The sequence below is a fragment of the Columba livia genome, chromosome 2 (assembly GCF_036013475.1).
Source record: "Columba livia isolate bColLiv1 breed racing homer chromosome 2, bColLiv1.pat.W.v2, whole genome shotgun sequence".
Lineage (NCBI taxonomy): Eukaryota > Metazoa > Chordata > Aves > Columbiformes > Columbidae > Columba > Columba livia.
The window spans coordinates 121,494,072-121,518,190 of NC_088603.1; the positions used below are offsets into that span (position 1 = coordinate 121,494,072).

The window sequence follows — 24,119 nt, forward strand, 5'->3', positions numbered from 1 at the left end:
CATCCTAGTTCTCTTTCTCAGGACCTTTTTACCTTTCAATAAACCATTTTTTAATTTTTATTTTTATTTTTAATATTTTAATATGGCTACTGAAACTTTGTGCAATATTTAAAAGATTGTCTCTCTGAACTCTGCGACACTGAGAGTAAAATTTCTTTACTTGGAAACCTCTCTCCTGGTGTATCTTACAGTCACATCAATGACTCCTTTATTTTTTGTAAGTGATAAATTCCCTGTTCATAGCATTAAGTTTTGGTAGTATTTTTAAAGTGCATTTCCTTGCACTTTCTGCTGTCCTTCATTGATTATTCTCTTTTAGTGTGTGTGGTTAAATAACCATTTTACAAGTTCATTTTGTTTTCCTTTGCTATACCTGATTTTTCAGTTCAATTTACTTCATTAACCTCTTCCCTTAGTTTTGAAAATTCCCTGTTTTTAAACCAAAGGCATTCTGGACTAATTTTACTGTGAACCAATAGAAATATTAAGGCATTTAAAAAAATACTAATCATACTAATCTTATTCAATAACAGTCCAGACTAGCATTTCTTCTAAATACAGTATTTTCTTTTTGTTTTTGTTTGTTTGTTTGTTTGTTTTTGTTTTGTTTTGTTTTTCCAGTACTATCTCATAATGGTATTTTCAACTAGAGCTCATTTCCAGTATTAACTGGAAAGGCTCCAAGAGACTGAAAACAGCGTATTGGAGAAAAAGTCATTGCACACAGTGATCTATAGTAATCACTACTATTTTCAGTGTGACATATAAAAAGCTGGATGACATGGGTTTGCATACCTAAAAGTGTACATAACAAAAACTAATAAGAAATGACCGATTTCTCAGAAGTGTTAAGCTCCTCAATTTGAGTGTATAGAAGCAATACTTTGGTATCATTTATTGGCTTTCATTTCTGAAATGCATAAGGCATAATTCTCCTTACTTCCAAGGATGTCACAAGAAATCATGACCACTTAAGTTTTAAATTTATCACTATTAAACAAGTTGCTTGACTGTTATAGCACTGGTGTTATCAAATATCATTAGTCTAATTACCATGTTAATCCAGTCTAAGAATGAGGGGGACTATTTAATGCAATTTTCTTACCTTAATAAACTATATTAAGACAAGACCTTAGGTACACCTGCACAGAATGACTTAGATGTTGTTTATATATGCTAGTTTCTCAGTTATAAATGAAATTAACATGGAGAATTATATGGTCACCTATCTTCAGTCATGGCTCACAGAAAGTTGGAGCAGACACTGCTTTTGATAGTGTAAAGAATCCCCTTTGTAACAGAAACAGCAAGCTAACTTCAGCTGTGGGACAAGCAGATTACAGCAACTTTTGAGAAGGGTCACACTGTTGTTGGAAAATGTGATTCTGCTGGTTACTTCTCCTCCTCAGGTCTCACAGTTTTTATTTTTTCTCTGTTCTTTTAGTATAATGTATTCAGGCTATGACAATTCTTGTAATGATTAAGTTAACCTGTTGGTAAGAGTTGCTGTTTTGCAATTTATTATTTAATAATGACAATATAATTACTTAGGAACCATTGGTACTATAGCTGCACATTCACAGTAGCTTCAGAAAAGTGTTGCTTGAAAAGTATCTTTTTAAAATCGCATAGCCATGGGTACTCCAAATTTCTCACAGTAATAATATATTTTAAATGCCCGCTCTTGAACGATGGAACTTCTCTCAGATTCTGTCTCTGTCTTTTAAAATTTTCACACTTTCTACTCTGGTCATAGCCCTACAAACATTTTTCAAACAATTAAGTTCATCTCAAAACATTACTGTTGAATTTCAAGGCCTTGAGGTTTGCCCTCAACGATGAAGCAAGCATTATGTGAATATGTCCCTCTCTCTCCTCTCAAAGTATGGGAGAAAATATCTATTTTAATAGGTAATGAATCTACAGTACTGCATTTCCCAAGAAATGTGTGTTTTACACACACAACAGAATGGCCACAGAGAAAAAAAGTTTCCTCAATAGGTTTTACCCAATGGTTATAGCAAGACACAAACAAGACTTATAGATTCTCTCATCAGGTCTCATTAAAATGTTAGACTTCATAATGTACCTTTACGACGCCTTGTAATCTGCCTTTTATTAAAAGCAGTTATAATTATTCAAACATGTGCTAAGTGATATGGAGGACATATATTCTCATTTATTTCCTATGTACAAAGATACTGATGTGCACTATGCTTAGGTCACCCTTATTATCAATATCTTAAATATATTTTGGTTTTGGACATAGCTAAACATGAGTAAGTAAAAATACCAATCCTACTGTATTTTTTTAAAATGCCACAGAAAACTAAATGCAAATTCTTTAAATCATTGTTTTCACTAGTCATCAGACAATATTTTGCTACAGCATAACTCTGTGTATCAGGATCAACATCCACTGACTCCTTTAAGAAAATGTGCATGGCTAGCACTTAAAATACTGAGTGACACTCAAAACAAGAGTGATTTCACTGAACTTCACAACAGAACTGCAGAGTAGCTTATTGCCTGAAGTTTAAGACACACAGATATATTTTAAGTATCTCAAATAGCCAATAAAGACAAAATTCATCGTATCGTGTTAAGCTCACTTGTCCTTGCTATATTATTTCTTCATGTTTTAGCCAGAGCAGACAGGATCAAAGACACTGTCATGGAGGGAAGAGTCAGTAATACAGGCAAAATGTGTAGCACAGATGAGTCATTAGATGACAGGGGTTGCTTGTAGTCAGTAAAGCCGTGCATTATTGCTGCCTGTGCTTTAAAGAAAGCTCTCTTTTAAGAAACAGTGATATTAACTAGTGGTGCAAAATGATCTTAACAAGCTTAGCGGGTGCTTAAATATATACTATTTGAGATGGGTATCAGCTAATTAGAAACACTGAGAATGAGGATGTTTTTTTAATATTCCTTCCTATTATTAGCCATCCCCCAGTGACACCATTTCCCTTAATTCCAGGCCATTGCTACTCAGTTTCCACTAAACCAAAGCCTAAATCTACATACTTGGTCTTGAAAATTATGACATTTAACTATGGAAAGAGTAATGATATCTGAGGTTATTATGCAATTCAAGAATATGTTGGGATCTGCATATCCCATCATGCCTTTGCAGGGATAAAGAGGTCTCTTTCAGCAGAGCTTGTTTGCTTTGAGACAGCCTAATGCTTGAAGTGACGAGTTTGTAATTCCCAAGCCAGCTTGCTGAGCACCTACATGACTGTCATTATGCAACACTGCACTGGGCACAGCTGATATATCTTAAGAAAAAAATAAAGCTGTATTTCATACAATTTAATAGAATATTTCAAAACCGTGTTTGAAAAGTGATCTATGTTCCTGCAAATTTGACTTTGTCATACGACATATGTAGTAGAGGATGTGAATGCAAGCTGACATTTCTTGATTTTTCCATGCTGAACTTAGGAAACTCAATATTTGCCTGCTGTAATTTTGTGAAATACATATTTCTATATTCATTGACACTATATTATTTAGAATTTTGATTACTGAAATGCATTTTGCTTAAGAATCTTGAGTTTAAGTAATTCATGGAGTCTTTTCATCTTTTGTTAGCTAGGAAATGGAAGGTGTCAGTCCTCACCAGTGATATGCCATCTGCAGGAACAAGCTCAAAGGTTTACATTACACTGTATGGGGATCACGGCAGTTCAGGGCCTATTTTTCTTGATGGAGAGGAGGGAAAATTATTTCAGAGAGGCAATGAAGACATTTTCACGGTAAGTAATATGTCGCGGTTGAGACAGTAATATATATTCATTTTGTTGCCCTATTGTATCCTGCCAGATTGCATGACATTTCAAAATCTATGTGATGAAAAGACAGTCAGTTTTTTGTATGATACACGTATCTGGAAACAAGAAACAGGACTTAAACGTAGAACTAAATTTAGTATCCTTTCCCACTCACCTATCCAAAGCTGATTTGATCCAACAGATTTCTTGTCTGCTAAGAAGAACTACTCATTAAATTACATAGTGCCCAAGAAAATACCAAGAAATACAGGACAACAGATACTTGTTTAGTTTTTAAATTTGAAATGGGGCTAAAATATTAAAAATGAAGTGAGGAAGTGAAGAATTAGGGTAAGGAGTCAATTTTTAACTTTATTAAATACTCACTGCTTTATAATGACAATTTTTATACAGGTAAAAAAGTCTGTCTATCTGAAGCTGCTTCTGCTCCTGGTTACACAAGGAAATTTCTTTCCCATCAGTCTTGTGACACAGTAACCCAAGGGAGCCAGAATAGGTCTCTTACCAAAAGCTGCACACCTTGAGCGAGTAATATGGGATTGTCAGTGGGTGTCTCTAGCAGGTGCCAGCTATAGGGCCATATAACAAACAGGTGATTCCATTGTTAGTCTCGCATAGCAAGCCTCCTCCTGAGAAAAGGTATTTAATGGCAGCATTGATGAAGAGCTTGCTTTTTTCACAATAGCCTTGTATCTGCTTGGGATGTAGGAAATGCAGTTCTTAACCCTCTTCAGCCTGATGGAGCTTTTTAGAAGAACCCAACACCTCTGGTAGTATGCCATTCTCCATCTGTGATATCAAAAAACCCCAAATATAAGACTGAAAGGAGTAGATAAAATAAGTAACCAGGTGCCTGACAGACAAAAAGACCCTCTTCGCAATACGTGTTGTTGGCTCTGTTTTCTGCTTTCGTTATCACAATTAATTTCATCTCCAATGACCTGTAAATGGAAAATATAGAGGCAGTCCCTGGTCTGGGATCTAGGATTTCCTCTCTTAAGTGAATATCCATAGCACTGAATACAGTTGAAGAGTGCCTGCTCTGAAACATGTAGAAAGAGAAAAGCTTCTCTGATTGTGTTGTATGCTAGATCTCAGTTAACTCTGGTCTATCCTCTCTGTTCTGTCTCTTTATTGTTTATAACACTGAGTTCAGGGAATTTCATGATACAGGGAACTCAGTTCACACCCACCTCTACACTGTAAATGAAAACATTTAAATTAATTCTACAGAAAACAACAGAAGGACAGGAAATCCAGCCTATGTAATAAGAAAAAAAAAATGATACAGCAAGGAGAGATGGCACTCATAGTGTGTTTCTATTTCCTTGAAGATAAGTTTTCTATACCTACACCTAAGTTCATAACTAGTTGTTTGAATAACCTTCATATAAAGTTATTCCTTCAGCACCCTCTTATCTGTGCTGGACACGTTCATCCAGGCTGCCCAAGAGCTAATCTTTCAAATACAGCTTTTAAAGTAGATTTAATTGAAATGATTTTTAAAAAGAAACAGCAAAATTGAACACAATTGTTTCCAAAATTGTGAGGCATACCCTCGTAGAGCTGTAGGGAGAAATTCAGAGGTATGTGGGAGGTGCTTGAGAGACAGAAATAATTTTGTATCAAGTCAGTGGTATAGATGCTAAACTGAGACAGGTCAAGACACATTTGCTTTGTAGTCATGCATATGGTCTATATTCATCTCCCACTGAGGTCAATATTCAGTGGGGAAAAAAAATAGCTATAGCAGCATCCTGAAGACATTTAATGGGGTTAGCAGGCCAACAGGTTTTTTTTGAGGGTTGTCCTTCAAAAGAGCCAAGCTTCTACCAATTACCCAGAGCAAAATATTTTGGAAACTCTTGTTTAAATATCAGAATATTTAATTCCTCAAAACAAAAATGTCACCTGAAAGTTACTAAATGAATGTCTGTTGCATGCCTTTTCCATTAACAAATGTTCTGGGTTTCATCATTCGTGTTTCTTTTACAGGTTAATACTGGAAACATAGGACATCTCTACAAAATACGCATAGAACACTCGAATACAGGAAGCTCCCCTGCCTGGTGCTGTGAAGAGGTAAAAGCAGTGAGAAATAATTTTATCTTTCCAAAACAGTCACTTTGACAGTGGAGACAAAATACTAGTCAGAAAATATCCCTGGGATAAGTATATTTGCCTCATCAAATGCTTACAACTTCATTTAAGAGATTATTTATGAAGGAGTGTTTTTTGTGTGGAATTAAAGGCAGTTTAAGATGGTATGACTTGGCTGTCTGTTTGAAGTTTAGTGAAAGCTGTACATTATGTTTCTTTAAAAATGTGTGGCTAGGCATCAAGAAAGGCTGCTTCAGTTGACTGCTGTAGTCTGAGTCTTACACTATAGAGTGTCTAGAATTTGCTGAAACCTAGAAAGTCAATAAACTCAATCTAGCCAAATCCACCTCAAATCTGTGGCTGATGCTGGGTCCTTATGCACAGCACCAGAGCTGCACTGCAAGTGTTTCTAGTTCTGTGTCACTGAGAAGAAAAAGACAGCAATAGGTTATTTTCCCTCCTTATTTATAAAAGATCTTGATGCAGGTAAAACAAAGATAATAAAGCAAAGAAAACCAGCTAGTTCTGTTTCAAGCTTTAGTTGTGAAGCATAGTATATAGCCTCCTGGACTGGGAATGAAAGGATTTGGCTTTTATTTTTAACAGCGGTGACGTACTATGTGTGTCAATGATATGCTGTGCCTGAAACACGTCTCTGTGCTACAGTTTCTTATCCTTCAGTTAAGAGGCAGTAGTTTATGAATGTCTTTAGAAGCTACCAGTAAACTCATTGTTATAATCATACTTCAGAGTAAATCTAGGTCTAGGTCTAATGCAAAGTGTCCACTGAAGTTAAATATTCACTGATCAATGTTCAAATTCTGTGGGTATTTGATGCTTTCACTAGTTGTTTTCATGTACGACTGAGACTCAGAAAGAGGCTAAGTAGGGTCTGGGCAGTGTAAACTGAAGTTTAGGCAAGATCCTGTGAGTTCACACCTCCAGCCAATGCATGTCTACATTGGAATCTCACTGGTGGTATCACTCTAAGAAGTTTCATGCTACAATTATAGGGATTACATTTCTTTCAATTCAGGTGAGGATTGCCTGATTATAATGCCTAGGTATTTGTTTTCCAGCTACGCTGTGTTTTGGGGAATGCTGGAGTCAGAATACCATTTAAGACACTTTTCCGTTCCTTGCTGTTTTTCTTTCCATAAATGTGTGTGTGGAAACAGTGAAAGAGTGAAAAACACTTCATAGCATCGTCCTGTGACACAGGGAGACAGGTTACCACCAATTTCTAAAAGGTATCTGAGTTGAGAAGCTAGAAGAGAACAGTGGGTTTTCTCTTATAGAAAATGTTCATTTCTATGCTTAATCTTGGTACTAGAAGTTTTGGTTATAAAATCTGACTCAAACAGACCTTTGCGAGTTTGTTGTACACCATCCTCTGTGAACAGAAGTTGCACTGCTGGCTTTGTAAAAGACACCTATTGAAATTGAGAGACTGAAGAAGTCTGATAAAAAAAAAAAAAGAAAAAATGAGAAGTTATTCCCCTTCATGCTTCCCAGCTAAGATATATTAATTGAAATCAACAGTAAATTTTCAAAAGAAGGATTCAGTACTTCACTGTGTTCCATTGATTATTGGCTTACAAATTTTAATTGTCTCCTTACTAAATCTCAGTCAATCAGTCAGAGTTTTACGGAGCGATTCATCAGTCAGGGTGAGGTCATTCCCTCTTGGTAACTTTGAGCAGAAAGTCAAAGATAAGAAGCACATTCAACCAAACAAACTCTAAAAGTCACCTGGCATTTTGTATGGTAGAGAGCCAAAGGAGTAGAGCCACTGGTTTCTAGACTTCACAGAAGACAAACAACCTACAGTGGGTTTGTGAGATGCTTAACATAATTTTTCCTTAGGAAACCAACATTTTTGTGGAAGATCTGAAATTAAGAGAGTGCTCTACAACTGCAGAGCTTTTCTGGTAGTCAGGCCTGCTAGTTCTCCACCAGTACTCCATGGTTTCTGTGTCTGTCTCTGTACCGAGATGCTATCAGGCCTGCAAATGTCCACAAAGGTGCTGCTATGCTAATCCAAGCTCCCTTTTCAAGGTCCATCAATAGATGTTGACAGGCTGAGATGTGCCAGGTTTTTCAAGCAAGATTAATCTGTTTCTTTAAAATTTAGTATTCAAGCAGTAAAAGAGACAGAAATGTTTTCAGTAATTCTGAATTTGTTCAATATTCAAATTAAGGAGATTAGATTCTGCAAAACATGTAACAGGAGTGAAACTACAGGTAGAAGTGTCTTGGCTTTTCTCCGCTGGTCCAAAACCTTGTGTAGCTACTAGTATAAATTAGCATAATCAGGGGCTATTCTAATATACAGCAGCCTGTGTGGTGTTTACTAAGGAATATTTTGAAGTTCAAAATAACTAGATTTCCTTCCCTTCTTAAGCTGGTATGCACATGGTTCTTTTGTTACTATATGCTAGAAGTTAAACATGGAAGAAAATTGTGTGGGGAAGACTGGTTTTGAGACTAGCACTTTCGTGGTTTATTTATCACAGTATCACAGTATCACAGTATGTTTGGGATTGGAAGGGACCTCAAAAGATCATCTAGTCCAACCCCCCTGCTGGAGCAGGAACACCTAAGTGAGGTCGCACAGGAACATGTCCAGGCGGGTTTTGAATGTCTCCAGAGAAGGAGACATTTATGTCACAAACAATGTTGAAGAATCAAAACCTGGTCCTTTAATTTCTGTTCTGATAAGAAAATAAGTTAAAGGAATAGAACTGCAAGTTTTGCCAAGCCTCCCAGTGCGAACTTCTGCTTTTGGTAAGCCATGCCAGCTACTGCCAGCCCATGTGGAAATACCAGCTGGAACAATATGACTATACTTTGTGGGACTGCACCTGGGCTGATAAACCTTGTTTCTTGGCTGCACTTGAGCTACCCTGCCCTGAACTTTCAAATCTGGTTGAGTGAAAGTCAACTTTGGAGAAGTTGTATCCAGGGAGCAGACATGCCCAAAACCTGTGGTTTTGTGAACGTGCTACAGAGCTCTACCTGCGCAGATTTCAACAGCATCCCACACGTTTCATGTTCTATCTGGATTGAGATCAGCAACTTAAACTGCAATTCTTCATGCTGTTTAGGTGCAGTTGCTGAACCTTTTCTCAGAGGAGCAGTTTTCTTTCCCTGCACATCGATGGCTGGCCCGGGACCAGGCTGATGGTGAAATATCTGTGGAGCTTCCTGTTTTACGGCAGGGTCAGCCCATTCTTCCAGGTAAGCATAATACCACGTCAGCTAAATCAGGCCACAGACTGATGCCTATAGAGGTGAGTTCATTGTTTTTCATCAGGCCGTCTATTACTTTTTGGCTGCTACGACACTCCCCCTGTGTTGTTTTCCTGTTGTTACTGGGCATACTCAGATAAAAAGTTAAGAATCACTGGAAAAGAGATGGCTGAGTCTTTGAATTTCACAGGTGCTTCAAAAAGACTCCTTCTTTATTAAGATTTTCAGCATTTGTGTTTGCTTTACAATAGAAGCAACAGTAAAGACACCTCACATATGCCTAGATACCATGAAGCCATCACACGTGAGTCAGATCACAAATTGTTTTCAGTAACTGAGGATTATAACTCCGGTGTGACTATTGTAGCTGCTGTTTTAGTTTCTTTCTTGTAAGTGGCTGAGACAAGCTTCCAGAATACTTTTAATTTCTGGATTTGAACAAAACTAGCTGTAAGTGTTAAAAGCTCCATTACTACCATGAAGGTTGTATTGTAATTCTAAAGGTGATTGATGCCAGATAATATAAAAATGTTTTAGTGCTGCTACTGTTATACTGTTTTAACATCCTGCTCTACCACACCAATCCCCGTCACCCATGCTGGATGTTGTTACTATATGGTCTCTTTGCTTCAGCAATGGGAACAGGGTGGAAAGTCTACTTGCTCTTCCCTTCTCTCCAAATGACATTGTTCTTTCCTGGCCTAAGAAAAGTACAAAGGCACAGCAAGATCAGCATATCCTAGGGGAGATGTGGGTGAGAGAGCAGGAATGCTGGGGCAGATTCTCATCCTGTAAGGTGTGATGTTGGGGGGGAAAGTCATAACACCACTGATAATACTTGTGCTGGAGCTTTCACTAGAGTAATATCCACATGGGACAGATTTCAGTCCTTCTCTCTTCCTTTCCCCCAAAAAATTGTGTCAACTGCAGATAACAATATTAATGAGACAAGAAAAACTTCCATTCAAAGTTTAAAAACTGTGGAACCTATTTTTCAGAATGTTTAAAACTATAGCAATACTTGGTGGTATGCTTAAGATGCTTTGCCTTGATCTTGCAAATTGAAATAATTAAAGGTATTTCAATGGTAACAGCTGTTGTGGAAGCAGGCTAGAGCAAAAGGATATAGATGAAACTGAGGGGCAGAAGTCCAGAAAATGGCCCATTGATGTGGGGAAATATACCACGTGACAGTCTCTAGGAGAGAGCTGAGTGGCCTGGAGTTGTAATTATGCCTCTCTGTGATTGAGCACTGAGATTAGAAGCCTGAAAGAAAAGCAGAAAAACAGGTTGGTGCCTGATTAATATGTCTTTAAAACAATAGCAGGAGAGATTTCCTCCAGTGATGTAGTTAGCAACTGTAAATGGCTCATAAAATGCTAAAGAGAGAGGCTGGCCAGCCCTAACCACAATGATTTTTGATCTTGAGTGGTTATGATCTTCATACCCTTGAGGGCATGAAAAGCCTCAGGGTCAGTCAGCTTGCCTCCTCATAGGTTTGGTCTCTTTGGTCAGCAAACTTTAATGTTATTAGTGTAGGGGGACATACAAGCACATTGGTATAAAAACCAAACACTCCTCTCCGTTTAAATAAAAGTTCATTGATTATCATTAACATGTTATATTGAATATGCTCCATTCCCGTACTTGCAGTATCTGTTCTCCACAAAGGTTCTCTTGCTTAATATTATGGGACACTGACCTTACCTTCTAATTTTCAGGCCCTTCTTTCTGACTAGGTTGTTGCATTGTTTCTGAGATAAAGATGTAGCGAAAATTTTTTATTATCAGGTAATCTTGGTGCATCATAAAGTGTGACAGCACAGTTAAACCATCATTTCAATCTACATTTTGTAGTTAACAATTTCTCTTTCACACAAGAGAGGAAAAAAGAACTTCTGTGCATTTCTGCCAGACTCAGTACAAGAGGGGTCATGCTGAAAGCTTTGGAGAAAGCAGTTTCATCTGTAACTTGGTAATTGAAAGACTACCTCTGTGTCTTTTTGCCAATATTATATTTCTGCATGAGACAGTGAAAAGAGAACATAGCTTTTAACTTCAGAGGAGATAGTTTGATAACAGAACAGTGAAGAGGTCTGGATTCAATCTGAAAGAGAGATGATGAGAGGCACTTTAAAACCAATTTTTGAATAAAAAGAGGCTGAAACACTTTCTGATTAAACAGCCTTTTTATTCAGAGAAAAAATGTCTGAGATAAACTGTATTACATAGAGACTTTGTGACTGTAATGCTGTGGGACTGAGCACCGTTTGTTTGACTTTTTATCCCCAACATTTTTCCCCTTCTGCTCATGTTTTATGATGCAAACTTTAATTATATGCTGGGGATAAATCAGGCTCACACACTGGTGGCTGGTGGATCTTCGCTGTTCTTGCACAAACTATGAAGTAGATAGTTAATGGAGGAGGAGACTGTAGGAATAGAGGATTGTTGTGGTCTTAGACATGGGGTTGTTGGTCTGAAGGAACTTGCTTCTGCCATGGTCTGTTCATGGGGTAGCTGTTCATGTGAGTGCTGTAAAGAAAAATTTGGGAAATAAATAGATCAGGTGGTGACATGGTAAATTATGTTGTAAAATGCAGTATTAATTAACAGTTGCTAAATGAAAATTATTTTGAGTATTGAGACAGGTGTACTCTGGGAAAAAATAGTACATGACTCTGCTGCTAACTACAGACTGTCAAATGTTTCTGTGCCTCAAATGCGCCTGGCTTCGGTCCAAATAATAATAGCTGATCTGAAAAAGCATGTGTTTCACCTCCTTATTCTATCTCTCATAATTCATAGGCATAGGGGAAAGAATTAAAAATTGTAAATAATCTTAACCCTTAAATTTCCTAATTTCAGAATGACATGTTTACAAATGTAGTGTTCTACACTTATAGACAAAGATAGATGTAAAGAATACCATTCCTTCTGTTAATCTCTGTTCTGCACGCTTTTCCATGTAATATCTAAAGAATCATAGAATCATAGAATATCACAAGTTGGAAGAGACCCATAAAGATCATTGAGTCAAACTCCTCACAGGACTATCTAAAACTAAACCACATGACTAAGAGCATCATCCAGATGCTCCTTGAATTCTGATAGGCTTGGTGCTGTGACCTCTTCCCTTGGGAACCTGTTCCAGTGACCGACCACCCTCTCAGGGAAGAACCTTTGCCTAATACACAACCTGAACTTCCCCTGATAGAAGTTGTAAGCACTCTAAATACTTGTAAATACTTATTATAAAGCTGGGATGATCTCTAAGCTTATGAGAGGTGAAGGGAAGTGTAAAAACCATGAAAATTGCTTGAACGTTAAAATTAGCTATTTTAAGCCTATTTGCTGGATTTATTAATAGCATATGTCTATGGTACAACAGTTCAGTGGATTTTAAGAGGTACCCAGTCATCATCTCAAAATGAGTTAGCTCTGATGCTAGAAGCAAATTAACACTAGCATTCTGTGTGTGCACATTAAAATAACCTGTGCAGAGTGCTTGCTGTTTTAGTTGGATTGTTACCATTATACAAACCAAATTCTTTAAAGACAGCTCTTATAGTAACCTGCACAGAAATGTCATGTAAATAAATGTGAGATCATCAGAAGAAAAACAAGTTGTAAACACTGACCAGCTACTTAGCACAATTGCAGGTATGGACTGGTCATGAATAAGTTTTCACTGTTCGTTAAAAGAAGGTGTTTGTCCTCCAGAATAGTGACATGTGGGAGCAACTTCCTTCAAAGGATTACAGCCAAGCTTCATAACATTTTTCAAGTAGAAACTGATAATTGAATGCTGACTATGTTGATGTTGTTCTGGACCCAATGGTCCAGAGACCCTTTTCTATTTGCAAGATACAGAAGCACAAGAACACCCACATCTGGGAGGAGAGCTTGTGTGCCAGAAAATGAGGTTTTCTCTCCCTCTTTTGTTCTCTCTGTAACTGTCTTGGTCTAAAAAAATACTGTTACTATATTTTGGTGTGAACTTTGCCTTTCCCATACTTCTACTGAAGATTATAATTGCAAGTTTTTATCATCATTCTGAATTTTATCAGCTTCCTACAGCTGCATTTTAATGACCACAGTTTTATATTGATACGTATTTTTATGTATCATAGTCTTTACTCCAGTTTCATAGAATTTTGTCTCAAATTAATTTTATTTGCATTATCCATTTCTATTAAATAACAAATTTATTGAAGTCCTAGTTTTTTACTCCCTAATTTACAGCCTGTAAAGAATTTCCATGTGGAATGTAATAGAGGAAGTCTATACTCTCCTATTGCATGAATCAGTAAAATAATAAACCACTGCAGCTTTCTGAAGTCCTAGAAAACTGAAACTGTGGTGCCAGGCTTTTTTTTGGTTGGTTAACCAGTGCCTGCAAAATGTTAATGGCTCCTGGTGCTTGTTATAGTTTTGATCTCATCACTCGTGGTGAGGTTAATCTTGAATTCATGTTATTTACTTTTCTGCTTTATGAAGATTTCAAATGATCCTGCAGGACAAAGTTATACTATTGTGCATTTAAAGTTCAATTCTGTTTACGTTCCCCACAGAGACAGTCTGATATAAAAAGGGTAAATGTAACACCAAACCTTATTTTATTTAATACTGAATAGGATTTTAAGGTTTTATACTCTAACTGTCCTTGACACAGATTTATTTAGACTCTACAGGCACATTCACAGCTAGATGTTATTGTAAGTATAATAGTGTTTGTGATATGAAAGGTTGTCATCTTTTATTGTCAGTGACTCTCTATGAAGTGCATGTGACAACAGGAGAACTGTGGAATGCTGGAACTGAAGCTGATGTCTATATTTCTGTCTATGGAGAAAGAGGTGATACAGGATCAAGACAGCTGCTCAGGTCACAGAAATCAAAAAAATTTTTAAAAGGACAAGTAAGTGAAAGAGAGGGCATCTTCTAATATGTTTGGTTGGCTCTTCTCTCTCAGGCGGGTGGTTATCCCAGGCAAAGTGCAATTAGAAAAGAGATAATTGCTACATTCCAGTGTTTCCCCAGAATTCCACAATTAAGCCAAAAATACTTTCCAAAGGTATACTGGTACTTTTGGAATTCAGAATTTTCATTTATAAAATAGGTAAGCTGCATACTTTTGCTTTTAATTCTTCTAAAAATTTAATTTAATAAATGAAGAGAAAATGAAACCTTATATTTTAAATCTGCATTTCTAAAGCTGAAATCTGCTGTAATTTGTAATCATGTAGCCAATTAAGCTTACAGCAGGTTTCTCTTTTCTGACCCTAATCCCATTTATTTGGAACTACTTCCATTAGCAATGTGATTAGGCTTACTTCTTTTATTTCCAGAAACCTGTCCTTCTTGGTTTGTTCTCACCTTACCATTAGCTGATATTTTGAAGCACGATCTTGACAGAAGAGTTCTATGGGTTTATGGGTATTTGGGATTCCACAGCTGAAGAATGCTTCACCTTTCAGATTTTACTGAAAATTTGTTGATTGATTACAGACTGACATCTTTACTGTTGAAGCTGTGCACCTTGGACGTTTGTACAAGATTGTTATAGGACACAATGGTCTTGGATCAGGTCAGAATTCTCTATATAGTAACGGAATATTGCCTGCAAAGTTATTAACCTGTTCTTTGAAATACAACATGTATTTCTAAAACTGAATGTATGAAAACATTTTAGAAGTGAAAGACAAAGGTTTCTAAGGAAACTGTTCATGTGACACAGTTGCATTATTATATCAACACAAATTTCAAATATTTTGTGTTCACTTTCACTATACTCTCAACCATTATGTTAAGGACACCATCTGTTACTGTTCTGTCATTTTTGACTAATCCCTGTGGAAAACTATGAAGAGGAGGAGCGTCTGCATGATAAGACATCAAATATGTCTTGTGCAGTCTGTGTTATAGTTAAAAGGAGGCTATTATAATTTTAGGTATATTAGCATTATCAGTTACCCTGTAAAGATGCCGTTGGAGATTTTGGCTACACTATCTTCTCATTAGACGTCCAGTTAGTGGTGAAACTCAAATTGTTTACAGTCACAAGACCTGTTTTTCAAACTTTTGAGCCTAAATATTGTAAACCATAGCAACTTATTTGGGGTCATGATAAGCTGCTATCCAATCTTGTTGATATTTTGATTGGCAAAGCAAATGTCTCATACAATGAGTATGTCAAATGCCGGCGGGGGGTGGGGGGAGGTGCAGCACTCAGAGCCCTGACAGCCAGGCAGGGACATGGCAGCTTGTAGGCCCATAAGTCAGGTCTACGGTACCTAGAGCAGGTACTGTCATCTCTCCAGCCATCAGGGCAACCATGACTCTGGCAACCTGCCAGTGGAGCTGCAGATTTTGCAGTTTTACTAGAAGAGAGGAAGCCATGGGAAGTCAGGATTCATTAAATCCGCCTCTCATGAACTAACTTTTTTTTTTTTTTTTTTTTTTTTTTAATTGATTCTAAGGAAACGGCTGGTTTCTGGACAAAGTTGTAATCAAGGATCCTATAACAGATTTGGATTATACTTTTCTTTGCCACAGGTTGGTGGTATTTCATTTGGGATAGAGTTTTAATAAATTTGTAATTATTCATAGTTTTTCTTCTGAAATGTCCTGTCAAGGGAAATACATATTTCCTAAAAGGTGAGCTGAGATGGTCTGATTCTTTTCACAGCTCTCTGAGTTATACCTTTCTCAAATCTCTGGTGCATTTGAGCTAATGAAAAAGCAATAAAAAGTTCTGTCTGGGAACTTGCAGTTCTTGTGCCTTGCAATCTGTTCAAGACATGCTTTTTTGACACATTCCCCATATCCAATACTTTGGATCTGACACCAATAGGTCCATCCATTCTTCCATGTCATGCAATGCGAGGCTTTTCAGAAGAGTGGGTTGCTGCCCCTTTAGCAGACTGATCCTGCTTTACTGAAGTTAGTATGGAGATTAACTTGGGGTTCAGTGAGGTCAGGGTCAGATGTTAAGATCTTGTGAAATGACTGTCAACAAATGCAGCTACCTGGCCACATCTCTTTTTCTCATTTGCCTTGCAGCCTGTCACTGAGCTGCAACAATATTTGAAGCAAACCTAACTTCCCTGCCTTTTCCACTGCAGATGCTACTGCACTGAATCTTCTGCTCTGTAGCTCATTTCTGTTTTTATCTGTGCTTGATTAATTCTCAACACCATACGTAAAAATTATAATTGCTAAACATCAGTGCAAGTATTAGGAATGGTAAAGTCCAGCTGTGTATGTATCTACCTGCAGCTTGCCAGTGGCACCTCAATTCTATTTCCTCCTCTCACTTCTCTTGGTGAATGAATAACTATCCAAGACAGCTTGGAGTGAGCAATGTGCACACTGAAACTGATTTATGCAGGAGCAGGGGCTTTCTGCCTATCAGATACAGCACCTCCTCTTTGCCTGACCTAATTTTGATTCTGTATTCTAGATGAGATGAACTGCTATGAAGAGATCTATAATGCTAGCCTCATACGTAATTTAGGGAGAGTTCAAATCCGTTTCAGGCAGAAAAACACAGGGTATGTGCTAGTTATTGTTAGAGCCTGATGCTGTGCTTGCTGATCTTGTTCCCACAATGTGTGAATCTTTTTGACTCAAATGGAGTTAGATTTAACTTACATGAATAGATGTGAAGCAGGTACGATGGTGTTGTAAAAGTGTAGTTCAGACATGGTAAAATTGTTGCCTATGTTGGATTTGCCTCACTGTATAGGGATTTTCAGGTCATGCAACAATTTGCATCCTGCTGTAGCCTTCTTGCAGACAGGAAGACCAAACATCATGACCATTGCACCTTTTGTTATTGATCTGGGATCAATATGAGTTCTTTGATTTGTAATAATTGGTTTAGGCCATTGTACCTCAGTCCAGGAAAGTTTTTATTTGTAAGTTTCATCAAAAACAAACAAAGCCATTTTTGCTGAAATTAATCTCTTTTCACTAAAGCTAGATTTTTATATTGTTGTTAGTCAGCCTTGAGACTTTGATAAACAGACCATGAAGTATCAGTTTGCAGGTGCCACATATACAGTACTGTGGATATATTACTGAAAACGATTCTGTGTTTTAGGTGGCTGGACCAGGGGCAGGATGATGGCAATATTGCTAGAGAACTGACTGGGACAGATGCCAGCACGTTTCCAGGAAGTAAGTGAAAATTGGTGAGGAGGAGAAGCCAGCCTTGCTGTAACCACATCAAATGAAATGAGGATGCTCTGTAAATTAATTACACGTTTTTTATCTGTACAGGACAAGAGCTGGAACTCAAGAGAAAGGAAACTGTGAGAACATACCTTTTTATTTTTATTTACACCATTCAAATTATGCTTTGAATGAAATCAGGTCAGTTTTTTCTCATGTATGTGAAATTCCTGTGTATCACCTTCTCATAAGTCTTTCCTGCTTCTCTTTACAAAACCAGTTGGCTGCCGAAAAGTGGAAATTTCAGAAAGGGAATACACTTCAGTTTTACAACAGACTCAGCCATGGCTTCATTCGTCTCCATCCAGATAGAGGGGTTGATGCTCTTGGTGACAAGAAAGACAAATACGGTAAAATATTTTTCGTGTGGATGTATGCATAAAAGATGTGAGAAAGGAGGACTTTATAGTTCACTGTGATCTCATATAGTGATTCCTGTAACAAATATGAGTAGATAACTATAAGAAACATTTTTCTTACTTAAAATATTTACGTGTATTAATGGCTATAAGAGCTCAGAGATCATATGCATGGTTTACCTATAACGCACAAAAAAAAATATCTCATATAGTATCTTGTCACTGGATTTCCCTTACCAAATAGAAAATTCTTGTCATCTGCTTCCATGAAACTGCCATGGTAAGGACAGCTACAGTCTTTTGTGACTAGATCCATCTAAGATAACAAGGTCAAATTTCCAGGTATAGTTCATTCATAGGGAGTATGTGTATATATATATATATACATATATATATATACATTATTTTGTTCAATCCATGTCATTGATTTTAATGGCACTGTTCTGGTTCTTCCTTTTTATCACCTTCTGTCCTACTGTGTTATTAACATTTAACTATAATACATATAATATACGTATTGCAGACGACACCAAGTTGGGCAGGAATGTTGATCTGTCTGAGGGTAGGAAGGCTGTACAGAGGGTGGAGCACTGGAACAGGCTCCCCAGGGAGGCAGTCACGGTCCCAAGCCTGACAGTGTTCAAGAAGAGACTGAACAATGCCCTCAGACACATGGTGTGAAATGCAGACACAGGAGTTGGACTTGATCCTTGTGGGTCCCTTCCAACTAAGGGCATTCTATGATATGTCTTCTATGAGAGGGATCTGGACTGGCTGGAGTGTTGGGCTGAGACCAATTGCATGAGGTTCGGCAAGGCCAAGTGCCAGGTCCTGAACTTGGGTCACGACAACCCCAGGCAGCACTACAGGCTTGGGGAAGAGTGGCTGGAAAGTTGCCTGGTGGAAAAGGACCTGAGGGTGTTGGTTGACAGCTGGCCAAACATGAGCCAGCAGTGTGCCCAGATGGCCAAGAAGGTCAACAGTGTCCTGGCTTGTATCAGAAATGGTGTGGCCAGCAGGAATAGTGAAATGATCATGCCCCTGTACTTGGTGCTGGTGAGGCTGCACCTTGAATCCTGTGTTCAGTTTTGGGCCCCTCACTACAGGAAAGACATTGAGGTACTGGAGAGAGTTCAGAGGAGGGCAACAAAGCTGTTGAGGGGTCTGAAGCACAAGTCTGATGAGGAACAGCTGAAGGAACTGAGGCTGTTTAGCCTGGAGATAATGAGAGACCTGACACATTCTTAGGTACCTTACACAAATCTTTTTTGAAGTGACAGAACAGAATATTTCCAGGCACACCGAAGAGTGCATAGAGAGCAGTGCAATCAATACTTCTTAGCATAGCCTGTTTAGCCTTGAGAAAAGGAGGCTGGAGAAGACCTTATGGAGTCCTTCCCCCAGGGAAATCCATTTAGGGTCACAAGCTGGAAATTACTTGGTGACAGACCGAACTACCTGCTTGTAGGAACTTGGTCTCTGATCTGTACTGATGCAGTAACCACATCTTTGCTGGTTTTTAATGCTGTGTCTTCAATTGATGGATTGCATTTGATCTGATTTAGACGAATCAGGTCATTTTGGCACCATAGTGTTCATAATCTTCTAACATGCAGAATTCATGTTCATTTTGCAGACTGTTTCCCAATTTTCATATAACTGTTAATTAATTTAGATTGGAATTCAGAAAAGTGAATAGTTTGACCCACAACCTTCCAAGGATTTAGGAATACTTAGGAATTAAACTGGTAATTAAAAAGAGCTTGTTTTTTCTGAACAATATGATAAAGTTGCCCTGAATATCAGAGGAACAGTTAGTGACACAGGAATAATGTTCTTCTTCCATACTTTAGAGTACAAACCAAACACAAGTACAAAATGAATGCAGACACTTATCATGCAACTGTTCTGCCTTCAGAACGATATCTTTCTTCCTTCTTCCAGATTTGTTTGTTTTACTTATATGTGCAGCAATTTACTCAACAGAAGCCCACAGGTGCTTACTTGGGAATTGTCGTTTAAATTTTCATTTAGGGTCCCTGCTTCTTTGTGTGTGTGTTGGAATAAAGCCTTGTGACATAAATTATCTACCTTTCCTAAAATAAAATTCTGCATTTCAGATACTGATACAACCGTTTGTCTTCAGCAGATCCAAAGTAATATAATTCAAAGGCCTTCAAATTGATAATGATAATTTGGTCTAGGGTTTTTTAATTTCTCGGGAAGCTTTATCTCGGAAAGCATTGTGACACTTATGTGTCATCCCTATCTTGCCCGAAGGACTAGAAGCCCCATCTGTATTTTATGATTTGTGACATCGTCCCAATGGGCACTATGATTCTTCAGTGTATAATTCACATGGTCACAATGACATCCTGAAAATCTTAAGTTATGGACACAACAGAAGTCCTCCAGAGAAAGCTACACTTCAGGCAACATAATGTACTGGTAGAACAGTTGTTTAAAAAAAATCTAGCTGCTGCCACTGGGAACAGTAAAAATGACATTATTTTATCTTTCATCAGTATTTTCTAGCTATAAGAGGTAATTGTTTGGAAAATTGGCCACATATAAAATTTTAGAAGTGATGAGCTATGTTGCAAGATTTGCTTTACAAATTCTAATATGGATACAGATAAAATGAATTCTCTTTTCCTACCCAAGAGCTTGATGTTCCTTATGTGACTGTTATTTATCATGCTAGTTCATTTCTGTATTCCAGTTCATTATGCTGGAGTCCTCAGCTGCTTTTTGTGGATTTTTTTTTTTTAAACATACACATTGGTCAAAAGAAATTTGTTCCTTATCATTACCTCTCAGGGTTTTTCTCCTCAAGGCAGTGAAGTAGACAGCAGTCTCTAGATGCACTTTCCTGAAGGAATGTGGAGATTAATTGATCAGAGAGGTCAAACTGTTGAGTAAAACACTTCATTAATTCTTTTTCCTTGAAAATGATAAACTATAGATTGCAATTAAATGTAAATGTTATTTGATCTACTTTCATACTTCTAACATTTTTTTCATTTAACTCTTAGGTCTTTTTGATGTAAATGTCAAAAGGAGAAATATATGTATATTCAGCAGTCATCAGATGCCACAGCTTGCTCTTGCTCTTGTCAATGGTCGTGTAATTGGAAAGGTAGCAAATGCTGTTACTGATTTCTGCTTCAGAATTACATTTCAATTTCTGATTCAAAATGATGCTGTTTTTAATCTGTCTAATACATAATTGTACTTCCAGTCAGATAAGGTGCAAAGAATCGCAGAACTGAACCCAGGAAATTGACAATGAGTAGGCAAATCTATACTTAAGACTTTGGATGGTTTCTCAGTTTACTTTTTACTCTTTGGTAGGATTTTTTAATGGACTATATATTTGATGAAGGAATACCGGGCCATTCCAAGCTGTTATTTATATTGGCTTGTCACATGCTGGTGAAGTACCTGGAATGCCCTAATATTTCATCTTTTTTGCATAAATATAAGTTCTAAGGATTGATTTTAAATGTCCATTTTTCCCTTTGTGTCTTTTTCTAAGTAATATGCCTGACATAAGCAAATTGAAATATTCCAGATTTGTTTTGATCCATTATGGTTTGTTTCATACCATTTTCAAAGTCTTACTATTGCCTTTATTTCTCAGCACTTGCAGTACACAAGTAGGTAAATGGAGTTGTAGAAATTAGTTCTTTCTGATTAAATTCCTCTGTTGATGAGAGAAGAAGCTGATTCCCTTTCACTTTTTTCAGTTCTTCCCGTTATTTATCCAGTGAATAATCTTATAGTCAAAGCTAGTCCCATTCCTCTTTTACATGATGTGCACTGGCATGAGTGGGAATAGAGTTCTCTCAGTGGAGTCTGATTTCTTAATGGGGATGGCATCAGGCTGCCAGACAACTGTCAGACCTCCTTGCAGGACTTTCCAGTGTTCATGTTCATTGGTGTAATTCTGGTACAGAGAACCTTTTGCAGCATGTCACATTGCAGTATTTCTTAATAGAGAGACGTTATTAACTGAGTACTTAAATTTGAACTTTCTCTTTTCTGACTTGCTACTGACATGCTTTACGAGTTTCAGCAACCTCTAGAAAATATGGATCTCAATTTTCTTACTTTTAGTTGTACAAGGCATTACTTTTCCCAGGGAATGTGAAAAATGCTGTAATTTAAAACTTTTGGGGGTCCTTGGAATGAAGATAGGTAAATGTAAAACAAAATGGCAATACAAAAATAGCAATTGGCTTTACAATGCATACTTAATTATACTTTGGGGACATGCTGGTTCACTTGTTTCACAGCCACTTCTAAAATACATACAATATTTCCTTTACTTTTAGAAGTATATTGAATCTGATAGACATTTTTTTTTTTGAGTATGAAGCTTTTTCTTCAAAATGTAGTGTATTGGAAATGAAACATTTCCCCAGAAATACTGATGTTTTCACAGTCTTAAAAATGCTGAAAAAAATGTTAGGCGATGTAAGCCAGAAGTCTTTTAAATTATTGGGCTGATTATTAGCATTTTACATTTATTAAGATCCTACTTTTATTTAAACATGAGAATGATGATGGAGTTGATAAAATATCTAAGTAGGTGTTTTGAATATTGTGTATTTTATACAATGGGATCACATAGTCTGCAAACCTGAACAGACAAGCATGGATAGTGTGTTGCTGTACTCTTTCATGCAAAACTTCTGAATCCTTAAGTGTTTTCTCTGAGAAGAGTATAAGTAAATGAGGAAAAACACTGAGGCATATGAAGGAGGTGACAGAATGTTGCTGTGGTTCATTTTCTGTCTACATCAATTTCGTATTCCAACCTCCTTTGCCAAGTTTTGCCGGCTGAGACTTTAACTATCTCTGATTGACGCACCCATGTATCTTTCCTGTTATCCCCAGATTTGTGTCATCTTAAGATGAACTGTTTCTGTGCTTTGAAATTCTAGAGTCCACAATTTTAGGACTTTAGTGTCAGGATTGGAAATCTGAAAAAGATGAAGACATTTTTGTGATAGACTGGTAATATTGTGGAAACTTGAACAATACAGAAACTATATTGTAACACTCTCTGTTCTGGATTTTGCCATACATAGTAATTAATATAATTTATTATTCTTACTTTTACTTTTTTAGAGCAAAGACAAGACTAGCTGTGAGCTCTGTGTTCACCTTCAACCAAATGGTTGCACCATTCTTGAGTCAGCCAGGATCCCAGGTCACACTGTTACATTCAATCTTCAAGGCAAAGTAGCTGATGAAACAACAGGATATGCTGGACTTTCCAAAGAATTTGTTGTGCACGTCAAGGTAAGGCGGGCAGAGGGAAATTAAGAAGACTTCCAAAATTTACTGTTATAAATCAGATTGTAACTAGTCAAATGTCCGAGGATTGCAAGCTAGAAGAGTAATCCTCTCCCACCAGGTGGAGCTAAACCACAGCTTAAGAGGTAGGCGGCACTTGAGAAGTTCTTTATTGCTGTCCTTCGGGGAGGGATGCCGACTCTGCAACTGGTACATGCAAATAGGGTGGGCTGTTACACAGAAAAGATGCATCTCTCGACTTTTTAGAAAACCTTCCAAAAGTAGGAGGGTAGATGCATACAGGAGAGCTGCATGGGAAATTACTTAATTTGAAATGCAAACAAGTTCCTTGACTTGCCACTCTGCCTGTGCTCTGGGTGTTGTGCTGCACAGTTGAACAATAAAAAGCAGGGAAGCTCAGGAGTAGGGAACGATTTCCACCATCCAGGTTAGTGTCTGCACAGAAAGCAGCAAGTATTCAAAGGCTGGAGGTATACTTGAATTAGTTGAGCATTATTAATTTACGTTTTACATGTGGAAATGCATTAATAAGTGCTTAAAATAAACCAGTATGAACAACATAAATGTCAAAGTTTAATATGGACAAAAGCTGTGCTATTCACAAAGGACTTGTTATCTCTAATCTGAAGGGTGTGTTTCACCATGGTGCCATCATTCTGCTCAACACCAGTTTCTGCCAGGCTCTGTCCATGAGACCTGATGGGAGCTGCAGCGGAGCAGGTCAGCAGCAGCAGGAATCCTACTGGAAGGTGCATAAAATTGTCTCTGGAGTCTGCATGTTTGAAAGTGTGAGAAACCCAAGAATGTATCTGAAGATCAAAGATGACCAGTGTAATGGAACAGTAAGCTCATCTTGTTTATATTTCTCTCTGCAGGTAGTTTGAGTAAATTGTGAGTGATATCAGAGAATACTTTTTTTACTCGTTTGGATAGAAATGGGATAAAACATTGAACATTGTTGAGATTTAAAATTATTCAGATTTTTTTTTTCATTTACCCAAGGAAAGACAGAAAAATACAGAAAGAGAAGCTATCATGTCTATTTGGC

General features: G+C 37.5%; 1 protein-coding gene across 3 annotated transcripts in view; it reads left to right on the forward strand.

The window, feature by feature from the left end:
* RP1 (RP1 axonemal microtubule associated) overlaps window positions 1-24,119 on the forward strand; it is a 202,946-nt gene that overhangs the window by 41,391 nt on the left and 137,436 nt on the right. For all 3 annotated transcript variants that reach the window (XM_021292984.2, XM_065053559.1, XM_065053558.1), the window contains exons 4-15: window positions 3,598-3,761; window positions 5,793-5,879; window positions 9,005-9,137; window positions 13,919-14,070; window positions 14,661-14,739; window positions 15,632-15,707; window positions 17,257-17,333; window positions 17,436-17,467; window positions 17,608-17,737; window positions 20,782-20,885; window positions 22,883-23,056; window positions 23,701-23,913. In XM_021292984.2, coding sequence (XP_021148659.2) covers window positions 3,598-3,761; window positions 5,793-5,879; window positions 9,005-9,137; window positions 13,919-14,070; window positions 14,661-14,739; window positions 15,632-15,707; window positions 17,257-17,333; window positions 17,436-17,467; window positions 17,608-17,737; window positions 20,782-20,885; window positions 22,883-23,056; window positions 23,701-23,913 — 1,421 coding nt within the window. The remainder of the gene's footprint in view (window positions 1-3,597; window positions 3,762-5,792; window positions 5,880-9,004; window positions 9,138-13,918; window positions 14,071-14,660; window positions 14,740-15,631; window positions 15,708-17,256; window positions 17,334-17,435; window positions 17,468-17,607; window positions 17,738-20,781; window positions 20,886-22,882; window positions 23,057-23,700; window positions 23,914-24,119) is intronic.